General features: G+C 39.6%; 1 protein-coding gene across 2 annotated transcripts in view; it reads left to right on the top strand.

The window, feature by feature from the left end:
- The window catches only part of ADAMTS17 (ADAM metallopeptidase with thrombospondin type 1 motif 17), a 166,376-nt gene that overhangs the window by 119,153 nt on the left and 35,091 nt on the right, over nucleotides 1–12,132 (top strand). For both annotated transcript variants that reach the window (XM_085234376.1, XM_085234375.1), the window contains 3 exons: nucleotides 4,337–4,494; nucleotides 8,514–8,673; nucleotides 10,649–10,784. In XM_085234376.1, coding sequence (XP_085090502.1) covers nucleotides 4,337–4,494; nucleotides 8,514–8,673; nucleotides 10,649–10,784 — 454 coding nt within the window. The remainder of the gene's footprint in view (nucleotides 1–4,336; nucleotides 4,495–8,513; nucleotides 8,674–10,648; nucleotides 10,785–12,132) is intronic.

Raw genomic sequence — 12,132 nt, 5'->3', positions numbered from 1 at the left:
TCTTTGTCATGAGATGCCATCAAAGCTGACAAAATCACTGGGGAAGATGCTTTTATTCACTTCAGTTCAGATTCAGAGGAAAGAAAGAGGACAAATCATGTCATTCAACTGCCCTTGGGTCAAAATATTGGCATTTGTACTACTTCTTGGTAGGAAGCATATATTCCTGCTGCTAATATTTCTACTAATGCTGCAGCCAGCTTGCTGGGAGAGGATTACGCCTACATGTAAGATGTTTGACATAGCAAAGCACTGGTGGAACAATGAGTGCCAGTGTTTCATTGGGCTTTGCAAATACTCTGTCTTCTGGAAGTCAACCTTTTTGTTTGTCTTTGTGGGATTTATGCAGGTTGTCAGAGGTTTGAGCTTTGGCAGATAACTGCAACACTGAGAACCTTATGTGGAGCTAGCCCTTCGTTGTGACCGCATAACCTTGACTTAAGCAGGTATTTCTCCATCAGATGGTGAAGATTAGGATTGTATATATTTGAGAGTGGGACTTGGCTCCTGTGTGCATCTCATAAAGACAGATAAAAGTTCTACAGTTCTTAGACCAAGAATTGAATCAAATAAATGGTAATCTGATCATTTTAAAGTTTCTGAATGCTTTCTGCTCTTTGGTTCTCAGTCAGGAGAGAGCTTTTCAGAATTTTATCTGAAACACTGGACACAAAGAAAAGATCCACGATGTCTTGCTAACCTCAGCTGAAGAGTAGCAGCAGGAGTGTTCAAAAAAAGATGTCCAGGGAAACGAAGTTCCAATCATTCTGATAGCCTAGTAATGAATAGTAAATCCAGGTTTGAGCATGGAAGGATTTTCTGTTTCGATTATGCTGTCAATATTGAGCCCAATCAGACCCTATTTCAACTCAGAACAGGGCACAGTGCTTTGGAATTGAGCCCAGCATAATTTGGAATCATTATTCCATGTGCTGGGAGCAGTGCCTGAAGAATTTCCCTCCACCTACAGGCAACCCACGCTGGCTGGCTTGGCTGGCTGTAATGCTTAGAAACCACCTTGAACAGGAAATGCCTCGGCAGTGTGTGTCCACAGACTGGGAAGCAAGCTGGAGGGACCCAAGGTGGAAATAAAGATCTGACAAGATGCCAGGTTTAGAAATAGATTGGTCAGTTCTTGTCTTTGTGCCAACAAGTAAAGAAGTTATGGGTTGTTGCTGGGTTTCTTTTCCCCTCATGCTCTTCAATGGTATTGCTTTTGAGCCAGGGAACAGCTCAGAGGTGTACGAGTGAATGTTTGCTGCCACCTAAATACAGCCACATTGAAGAGAAGGAGCTGTGCTTTGCAGCCCTAGTTGAGGCATGGAGTCCCAGGAGAAATACAAATATTCAGTAAGAGTAAAAGGTTGCATTCAGCACTGTGCATTAGTACCTAGGCAGACTTGCAATACTTAGGCTTGCAGTAGCTGTTTCTGACAACAACCAATGGAGAAATAGCAGTACCCTGAATTGATATAGCTATCAATTATACATAGCTGAATTGATCTTACTGATGGAGCACCTGCATGGAGTGAATACAAACAGCAGTGAACACACTGGCTCAGATACTCTGTGCAGTCTCCAATGTAACTCCTACAGTTCTCAACCTTTTGGGCTGTTTCCTTCTACTCAGTCATCTGGGGAACAGTGCCTGCAACAATCAAAATCAAGCCTTTCTTAGAAGAGAGATCCACAAATATTAAACATTTTTCTTTTTTATCAGCAAGCTGCCTTCCTTTGATGAGCTAGAGCCAAAGCGCAGTTTGTTATTCAAGCTCTTGTGTGCTCTTGTGAGCATGTGCCATGATATTTTTACTAGTCAGCCATACTGCAGTGGAGATAGTTATATCTCATCCACAGCTTTGATTTGTCATGTTCACAGCTCCTCAAGCCCAGTGTGATGGCTGCTTTGATCAGCCTGGAAGCCAGTAGGCTTTGGCAGAGGAAAACAATCCTTCTTTGGAATTCTGTCTGAAGTTTGCAGAAGGCACTTTGTAGATTGGAGAGCAAAGCAGGATAGAAGTAAGCTGCAGAGAGAGTTGTATTGCCATAGCATAGCAGGACATCATCAAACTCATTTCTTAGCCTGCAGAGCAGGGCTCTGTGTGTGTGCTGCTTGTTGGGAAGGGACCATGGAAAGTATTGACCCTTGCTTGGAGTTGTCTGGGAGAAATCAAGCTGACTTGGCTACAAGTCAAAAATGACAGGGATCATTTTAATAGGACAGATGACAGTTCTCAGGTGCCTGGAAAGCATATATGTGTGCCATACTTGGAACAGCATGAAGAAGCTGAGACGGTCCCCCATTCTGAAGTCACTTGAGGTGTCTGCTCATACTTTTGGTGGCCTCTCCGGGTTCTGTGGTGCCAGGCACTCGTGCTTTTGAGCCAAGGAGAGCAATCTTCAGGAAGTCCCCTACAGGGGAAACTGACAGAGACTTCTATCGTCTTAAACATCATTCAAGGAAGGTCCTTCATGTCTTAAGGGAGTTTTCATTGTAGAATCTACATAAAAGATGTTAGAAAAGGCCAACCAGAATAAAAGGAATGTCTCTGTAGAATGATCCAGTATCACTACTGACACTCCCCACAGTAGATTAGATCAAACTGATAACTCAGGTGTGTTGTACATTGGACAGGAAGTCCAGTTCCTGGTCTTCTAAGCATAATAGTGAATTATATGTGGCCTATGTGCAGCTGGAAGGATTTGCTGGCTTTGGGAACTTGATCCAAAGGGATGACAATGGGAGATTTTCCTATTGCCATTTAAAAAGGCTTTAAATCAGCTCCTCTTACCTCCTGACAATATACTCAGTAAAATGAAAGCCAAAGTTGTATTTTTTACTGGAAGAGAATAAAATAGGCTTGAAATGTTGGAGGTTAAGAAAACACCATTTTAAAGGCTTAGCCAAAGGACACAGTTAACCTTGAACTAAGGAAGCCCAGTAACTGAAAAACACACAGACTAATCTATCTGGTGTCACAGCAAATTCAATCATAGTGTGCTGATTTCCACAAAGGGCATTGGGACTTTCTCTCTGTTGCAGATGGTCTGCCAATTTTCTCTTCCCTCAGTGCATCACACAGACATCTGAATAACTTTGCTTCCATTGTAACATAGATAACAGGGAAATCCCTAAATGAACTTGCATTGACGACTCACAGTAAGATTATGTTCATATGGCTGGAGTTCCTTTGAGTGTTCAGAGAGTATCAGTGTTGCTGATGCAGTAGATTGTTCTGTAAGGAAGGACTCAATGCTGCAAGTACCTTTCCTTTTTGATAATCATCTTACAGGGCTTCCTTCCTTGTCCTTACTGATGCACAAGGGCACTTCTTCTAACATGCCTAGCAATTTGTCTATATGTCCAAATTTATGGTACTGTCCATTTTTCTAAGATGAATTGTGAGATTTGAGAATAATGTGTAAAGTGACTTAAGTGTTATTTTTCAATATAGAAGGTACACCAGTCATGTTCATTTTATATATATGCGTGTGTGCTTAATGTGTAACCTTTTGACTAATGATGAGATTATTCCAGTAAGACTTACAGCTCTAAGTAATTTTCTTTAATTATGCTGTCTGTTCCCAATCTGTATTCTGCTTAGCTTGGGTAAGGAAAATGGCTCAGTAAGTTTTGCACTTTCCTAGCCACTCCTGCTTGGCAGTTCTTGCTTGTTAACACAGGGCTAGTGCTTTAGTCATGCTTTTAAAACCAAATTGAAACTTCACTGAAAATTAAAGAAAAGCATCTCACTTGTGCAAACTTTCCTTTGCCAAGGACTGCGTATGCAACCAAGTTCAACAACATGCCATGAATGTGTGTGTTTTTCAGGCAAACTCCTGAAACAGATCAAATAGTGGAAGAGTTGTGCGATTTAGTTCCAAATTAGTGTTTTTTTCCTAAGGATGGGGTAATTATCCTTATTTAATTCTCCTTTGTAAACTGCTGCTGCACACTCTTTCCCCCCTCAGTTTTGAAGATGGATAACTTTGTTTCTTTGGAAAGGAGAAACTAAAGATTTTAATTAGTAAAACCTTAGCAATACCAGTTTATATGACATTATTGTTACCTAATGGCAATATTAATGTATTTAGAAATGTCTTCTTCAACTGACATACAGAATATACTCAAATTAGTAACCATACCATGAGTTGGCTAAAAATATACTTCATTTTTTTTTTTTTTAAACTAGTGTGTCTTTACGAAATTACTGCATCTTGCACTTAGATGGGCTGAGAAAGAAGCACAGTCCTCGGTCAGTGTAGTCAGTCGATGGGCTGTATTGTAATTATCAATTTGCTTTCATTTCATTCCCTGATATCTGATTCTTTCCAGCTTTAAAAGATTCCAGTAAGAGATCCATTAACAGCGACTGGAAAATTGAGCTTCCTGGTGAGTTTCAGATCGCAGGCACTACTGTCCGATACGTGCGAAGGGGTCTGTGGGAGAAAATCTCTGCCAAAGGACCAACTAAAATACCACTGCACTTGATGGTAACTTTATATCCTTTGTTTGTGTTTCTTAAGTGATGCAACCTAAGGGTTTATATCCTAGCTGAAAGTTAAATTTTGATTGTTTCCTCGTTAGAGTTTCTTAGAGATATGCTGTTGTGCTTCTCCTTGAATTCTTTTGCAGTATTGGAAGGTCTAGAGAAACCCAGTTCACTACTAAAAAATATCTGGAACTCTATTTTGGAAGAACATACAGTGTCCCAGTACACTCATCTCTGGTACAGAGCATTCGTGTAACGTGTCAGACGATGTGACAGATCCTCTTTACAGAACATAGGTTTACAAGAGTCTTCCTTACTTCATGGACACACCCAGACACAGATATTTACCAAGTTTCTTTCTTAGCTGATGCCAAAGCATATTCATTCAAGGCCAGGCTGAGGGGACTTTGAGCAACCTAGTCTAGAAGGATGTGTCCCTGCCTATAGCAGGGGATTGGAACTCAATGATCATAAAAGTCCCTTCTGACCCAAACCCTTCTATGATTCTGTAATATTCTGTATTTTTAAACATGTTCCTCTAACAGAAAAGATGTACGTTTTTACATATAGAGGTGATAGATTTGAGTTTGTAGTGACGTTGCACACAGAAATGTTCCTTCTTTTCTTATTTTTTTTATTTTATGTGTTTTAAGCTGTTTTTGAAAGTTTTGCTGATGTCCTTCTGTTAACCTCACCTTTTATAAACACTCTTATAGCTGCTGTATGAGAATATGAGTCAGAAGTCCGCAGGGGTGAGAAGAACAGGAGTGTAGTCCCAGTCCTGTTACTAGTGGGTGATGATGTGGTTTGTGGGCCAGCCCCTTAATGTTTCTATCTATAACATAGCTGCAATAATGCCTTTCTCACATATGCTAGCTGAAAGTTTGCATAAGGCTTAGAGTTTCAAGAGAGAGGTTTGCATACAAACAGTGTATTTCAATGTTTGCATTGTTTCCAGTGACTTTATTATCCAATTATATTTTTCTGTGTATTGTTTCTTTCTGTCATTTGTTCAGTGCATGCTGACTTCAAATGCTGCTAAATATCAGGAATCTCTTCCTATCTTCACTGGATTTTGTTTTAATTACTAGCATTCATCATAAAACATCTCACAGCTCAGTTTAAAAAAATATCTTATACTTGCAAGATCTTCCTAACCTCCTGTAAGAAAAACGTACTGTTTGTGAAGATGCTGTGCAGCATTTCTTTGCCAGCTCTAGGAAGTTTCCAGAGCACTGCTTGGTTGATGCATATTGCAGTAAAACCTTGTACTGGATTTTTTCAAACTTCAGCATTGGTAGAAGTCTATTTTTAAAGAAATACTGTCCTCCCTTTACTAAGGAGTAAGTAAACAACATAGAAAATTAATGATCAGGAGGTTCTCTGTGAGTGTCATTTTCAGGTGCAGACTTGCATTTTCAGTAGATATGAGCAGAGGAAACTTTCCTTCTTCATCTTTCCTCCTGAAATGATTAAAAAGGAGGAAAGTAAAAGTTACCAGACCATTAAAAAAAATACATGGCTTAAAATCACTGCCAGCCATAAACAAAGCACGTGTGAAGTCTTTGCTTCAGATCAGATATTAATCTTTTCCTTAATATAGGGTAGTGGGTTTCATTCTTTCAACACAAGAGTGGCAGGATGGTTACCACTTACCTCTAAATAGAAAACTGTTGTTCAAACAGTGGTGGAATACACTGGCCTGACAAAGAGCCAGAAGCTTCAGTCAATCCATTGTGACCTGCATTTGAAACCAATTATACACACATACACACACACCAATTATATGTGGCTACAAAATTGCATTAAATTGATTTCATATGGGCTTTTAGATTCACTAGTCTTGCTCCCATATTGAGATAATAAGGATTTCTTTTTAGGGGCTGGCTTTTAATACTTAAGGCATTTCTCCAAGTGCATTGCTGTAAGTATATTTCTTGGAGAAATTAATGTTTGTGTAGCTAGGCTTGTGCTAGATCTCTTTTTGGCAATAGAGGACAACCAGACACTCCCAAAGCATAAAGATGCTTTAGAAAAGGCCGACTGATCAATTCTGTAAAACAAGCTGTTTGTATCTCATGCACTTAAAGATAGCCAGAGCAGAACTTGAGTTCTCTGCTGCTGGACTGCCTGATAGTTTGGTTTGTGGAGAAAATAAAAATGCATTCACCTGGCTTCTACCTTGGCATTCAGTTCTGGTAGTAAGGATCCCTCCATAGCTGAGGCAAAACCATATATTTGTTCCCCACATCTTCCTGAAGGTAATTTTTGTAGTGGAGTTTTGCATTGCTCAGAGAAGCTCACAAGTGCTGAGTTTGGGTTGTCCCACAGCATTCACTTGCACAGACCTCCAGGACATCAGTGCCTGCAAACAGGACCCCTTATTTCACCCTGTGTGGTGTTGGGGGTTGTCCCTGTTGTTAAATAGAACTTCTGACAGCTTCCATGAAATTATTAGTAAAGTAAGAGGGATTTCTGCCATTCTTAATGGGAAGCAAAGATTGTTGGGATGAAATAGCATTTGTAAATTTGCTTTTTTTTTAGTTGGCCACCTGCTCTGTTCACTTATGACAGCAGTACTTAAAATATCTTCTTCAGTGAGATTCAGCTCCAATTTAGCAGGTGCCAAGAGCCAGCAAGATTTTGAGATATTGTTATAGGCTAAACTGAAGCCACTGCATCAGCATCCCAGTAGTACTTCTATCATATTTGTATCAGTATGATAATTCAGATTTTGTGGGCCTCATACTGCTTTTTGGGTGTCTTCAAGTGACTTCTGACTTAAGCCAGTGGAAATGGGAGCCAAATGAAGCTCAGTAGGTAAATCGGGACGGGACCAGACCTGTCATTTGCCTGTGGAGAAAAGTTAAGCATTTTTCTCTGTTCCTCTGCAGTTTTTAATAGTGACTTTCAGAGTAATAATACTAGAGACATACATCATAAGTGATTCCATGGGAAGTAATCAGCTTGCTGCTGAAAGCAGGTTTCATCTCCTTCCAGCAATGTGCAGGGGTACGAAAACATATATATGCTGCCAGCAGCTGTATGATATGGTTCTTTCTTGCTGTCCTCAGGCTTCTGAGACAATAAAATCCTGCTCCTACAGCTTGTCAGCAGGAATAGTCTCCTTCAATTTAAGTGCCACATTGCCCAGGAGGCACGTGATTTTTTTAGTGTTCGTTGTTTTTGCTTTGAGAAGGATCCAGTTGTGCTTTCAGAAGTGTTAATAAACTCTTCTGCTTTCAAACTGTGAACTGCTGCAGCCCCATTCAAATGCAACAATAAATACTGCAGCTGTAGAATTGGAGCCACAGAATGGTTGACGTTGGAAGAGATAACTGGAGATTATTTTGTTCAGTCCCCACTTTTCAGGCAGGATAGGATAGAGCAGGCTGCAATAATCTGTAAACAGTACCACGTTCATCTAGAACTTTCCCATTCTTTACTAAATTTCCCAACCAAAAGCCTGAGTCTGTTCATGAGACTTGGAGACAACCTGGTTGCTGGACAACAAAGGTAGGACAGGTCTGATGAGTGACTTTTTAAATCTAGACACTCATTAAAATAGCTGTATTTATATGAAATATAAATAGTTATAGTTTAAATGAGTATATATAATAGTTCATGTGACTAGTTTATATGTAGTAGTTTATATGAAATATAAACAGTTATATGAAAACTGCTGCTTTAGTGCTTCCTGTTGCCTTACTATTTCTCTCCAGGTGGTGGCTTGCTGATCACATTTGAGTCTTATATTAAAGTAATAATTTTGAACCAAATTCCAGGTTTGGACATCTAAATATAAATCACGAACAGTTTGTGCATCTCGAAGATGCCCCATATTGCCAACACTACTGAAATTTCAGGTTCATATAGATAATGATTTGGTTGCCTTTCATGAATTATTTACATTACAGAAGTATTGACCTGAGACAGCATTTCTAGCATCATTGTCCCCGCATTCTGGTGACTTTCCCAGCTCACAGTGTTGTAACAGTCTTTCTTTTCCTGCTGAACCAGGTGCTGTTATTTCATGACCAGAATTACGGAATTCATTATGAATACACAATTCCTGTAAACTATACTACTGAAAACAGAAGTGAGCCAGAAAAGCAACAGGATTCATTGTACATCTGGACGCACAGTGGATGGGAAGGGTGTAGTGTGCAGTGTGGAGGAGGTAAGGCCATAAGGAAGCTTGGTGGTACTTATGCAGTGTTTGCAGACATCAGCCATTAGGGAGGTGCCTGCAGAAGGCAGTGTTGCCAAAGCATGAAGGAAACTGGCCATGGTAATGTATATTACCATAATGAGTTCAAATGAGAGCTCATTTTCACCAGCTCTCCCAGCTCTCATCCCCATCCCCACAGTTAATTTTCACCCAGCATTTTGGCAGGGACACTGCTTTGTCGGCTTGCTGCTCTAGGCTGGAACTGCACCTGGGTTAGTGCTCCATGGATGGCTTAAGGCTCTGTGTGCAGCCTCATATCTCAAATCTCTGTCACATTCTTGGAGTAGAGTTTTCACAGGTGTTCAGGCATGTTCACTTAAAGACACTTCCTTCCCCAAGGATGAGACAGGGACAGTGCTACTGTGACAACACCTGGAGATTGCGTTAGATCATCCTAATGTGCAGTGGACTTTTGTTGTACATAGCAAATCACACTTTTCAGATGATCCCTGAAAGAGTTTTGCTAAAACCCTGGGGGAGCTTGATGCCTGTGAGGTCAGAGACTGGTTTGTTAGTCACTGTCCATTGAATTTTCAGTACTGGAAGAAGTAGTTTTTTCCCAGAGGAAAATGGATTTTTTTCCATGCACTCTGGCCAGTTTTTCTTTACATGTAGACTGAGTTATTTATTCTATTTATTTATTTATTCTTCACACAGGAAGAGAGTGCTCATCTTCACATTTGCAAGTTCACTGCCCTGAAATCATGAATCTCTTTTTGTAGATAAAACTTATTTTAAAACGGACACTTTTGCTCACATTTTAAAACAATTTCTTAGAACCATTAAGCACTCACATGGATGAGCAGAAGATTGTTTGAGGCCTTTTTCATTTCTGTTACAAACGTTCTGCATGCATGGATCAAATCACTAACTGACAGTGTGGCTCCCACTAGTAGTAGCTGCTTGGATGGTGATTGATCTCATATCCTTTGGTTGTTAGATGCTTCTAGTGCTTACCCTAGCTGAGAAGGGCCTCTTCCCTTCAGTCTTTCTGCAGTTTGAGCCTAAACTTCATCAGTCAGTTCAGCCATCGATAACTTCTATATAGACTGTACAAATTTTGTGTTAACAGAATTTGAGTTGCTTTTAATTATCTGCTGTAAATGATGAATAAACTCAATTTGTTGTGAACTCAGAGTCGCAAAGAGAGAAGCTGAGAAACCAAAATGCAGTAAGGCAGAGTCACATAGTGCAAGGATGACATTTTCTTCATCACATCTGGTTGCTGTCATGCCGCCCCATGACAGAGCTTTCTTGCTGTCACACAGTGGAAAGCTGATCCAGTGTCATACTATCCTGGTGAAAGTGCTGATGCAAGAGAAATAGTTTATGTGAGAAAAGCTGATTACTCCTAAGGTGTCTCCTAGTAGCAAGATTCAGGCATCATATCTGGAAGTCAGGAAAATTGGAAATAATTTATTTTTGTGAGTTAATTTTACCTCTTTGTGAAATACAAACAAGCCCAGGTTATCACTCTTGAAGTCTGTTTACTCCTTTTTAACCCTACTTTTTATGTGTAGGAAGCAGCAGGATACAACTGTCCTGCCATTATCAGGGGCAGATAATTGTGTGACTTCAGTTTTCATAGCTGGAGCATCTGCCCTAGGTAATTACAGGACACTAATATGTGATGAACCAGAAATGAAAGCAAGTTGTTCTCAGTATTGTTTTCCCATTTAACACTAGAAAAATCAAGTCTAGTTTCTAATCAATTTTATAAGAGACTTGTATGTTTTCTTAGGGAAAAAAGTACTGTACAAAGGTTAGACAGAACTGGAAGATGAGAGTGCTTACAGGGTTTGTATGTCTGTATAGATTGCATATTGTAAAGATAGCAGGGAAATCTAGTTAATGAGTTGGCATGGTTTTCTTCTTAGCCAATGTCTCCTGTGTTTTTCAGAGTAGTATTTTATTTTATTTGTAGGTGAACGGAAAACAATTGTGTCCTGTACTCGAATTATTAACAAGACCATGACAGTGGTGAATGACAGTGACTGCCAACGAGTGAATCGCCCCGAGCCCCAGGTCAGGAAATGTAACACACACCCCTGCCAGTCACGGTAAGGAGTTAAAAATAATAAAAACCAATATCCTTTTTCTTCACAAATCACCCATTTCCAAAGTCTCCATCTGGTGAACATGGTGAAAGTGTCTAAAAGCATTGGGACACATTCTTAGCTACAGCAACCAGCTGTAATGTTCATTTCCTTTTGTTGAGCAGATCAGATTTTTATTACCTCAGAGTCCATTTAATGTGTGGCCAGTAAGTCCAGATTCCATGCAACTGCCTGCGTGCATTGTTTGAGGATGACTTTCTTTTCCTTTTGGATGTCTCCTGGGAGATAGTGCAGCTTGCAGTATAAAGCCACACAAGATAGCAGTAACATCATATTTAATTTTTGTTTTGTTTTAAACCAGCACAGAGTCTGATTAACAGTGCTACAGTGCTACAAAAAAAACTTCTGAACAACTCACAACCTTTAAGCTACTATAGCTTGCCTGCTCTCTTGCATGTCTGATCTGTATTAGCAGAGTAGTTCAGACTGGGAGTCTCCAGGCAAGAAGCATCTCTTCTTGGTGTTAAATTTGTACAGTGTCTACCAACACCTGCATAGTTTGGAAGGCAAATCTGAATTTTGCTAAAGTCAAGAAATTAAAATAAAATGTATTTTATATGCTTTCCTTGCAAAGGATGGTTTTCTGTGTCAGTAGTAGTAATTAAATAATAACTGAAAGTTCTAAAAATAATAAAAATGACTTTTTTTTTATTTGACAAGCACTTTTAGACAAGTTATTTTTTCCTGCATTGTACAAAAGGAGAAGTTTCTGTCCAGAATGACAAAACACAGAACAGTAAATTAATTTGTTGTATTTATTTGCTAGCAAAAAAATTCACTCTTGCTCTGAAGCAATGCTTAGTGTTGTGAACTAAGGTGGACTGTCTGTGTTGGATAGCAGTTAGAACACAAAATAAACTTAGAATAAAGTTCATGAATATCTACAAAGGCCTGTTAAAAGGAATTTGCTATCTGTTGCATCTTGTATAATCAGAGAAGCCAGGGGAATGTACCTACAAAGTTCATCCTGCTGGGAGGAACAATAGAGGAAATGAGAAGCAACACATTTCCCTCTAATTGGACCTGCATTCTGATTAAAGTGCCCTGAAGCAGGAAAATCTAGTGTTAGGTAATCCATCAATAAGACTAGGTTGTTTCAGGTTTCATTTTGTTTCTGCACCTATTACAGCTGCTCAGTATTGTGGCCAAAATGCTTTCAGTGGTACTGAAAGGTTTAATGAGATACTGTGTGTGCTTCTAGGTATATAAGGAGAGCCAAACTCCCAGTAGCTTGAGGGAAACAACTGTCGTTTCTGTGAGGAAGTTTCCTAAATTCAGTGCTCCTGGGATT

The sequence above is a fragment of the Meleagris gallopavo genome, chromosome 12 (assembly GCF_905368555.1).
Source record: "Meleagris gallopavo chromosome 12, MGAL_WU_HG_1.1, whole genome shotgun sequence".
NCBI classification, from domain to species: Eukaryota; Metazoa; Chordata; class Aves; order Galliformes; family Phasianidae; genus Meleagris; species Meleagris gallopavo.
The sequence above is the reverse complement of the archived record's forward strand: the minus strand, read 5'-3'. Positions and strand labels throughout refer to the sequence as shown.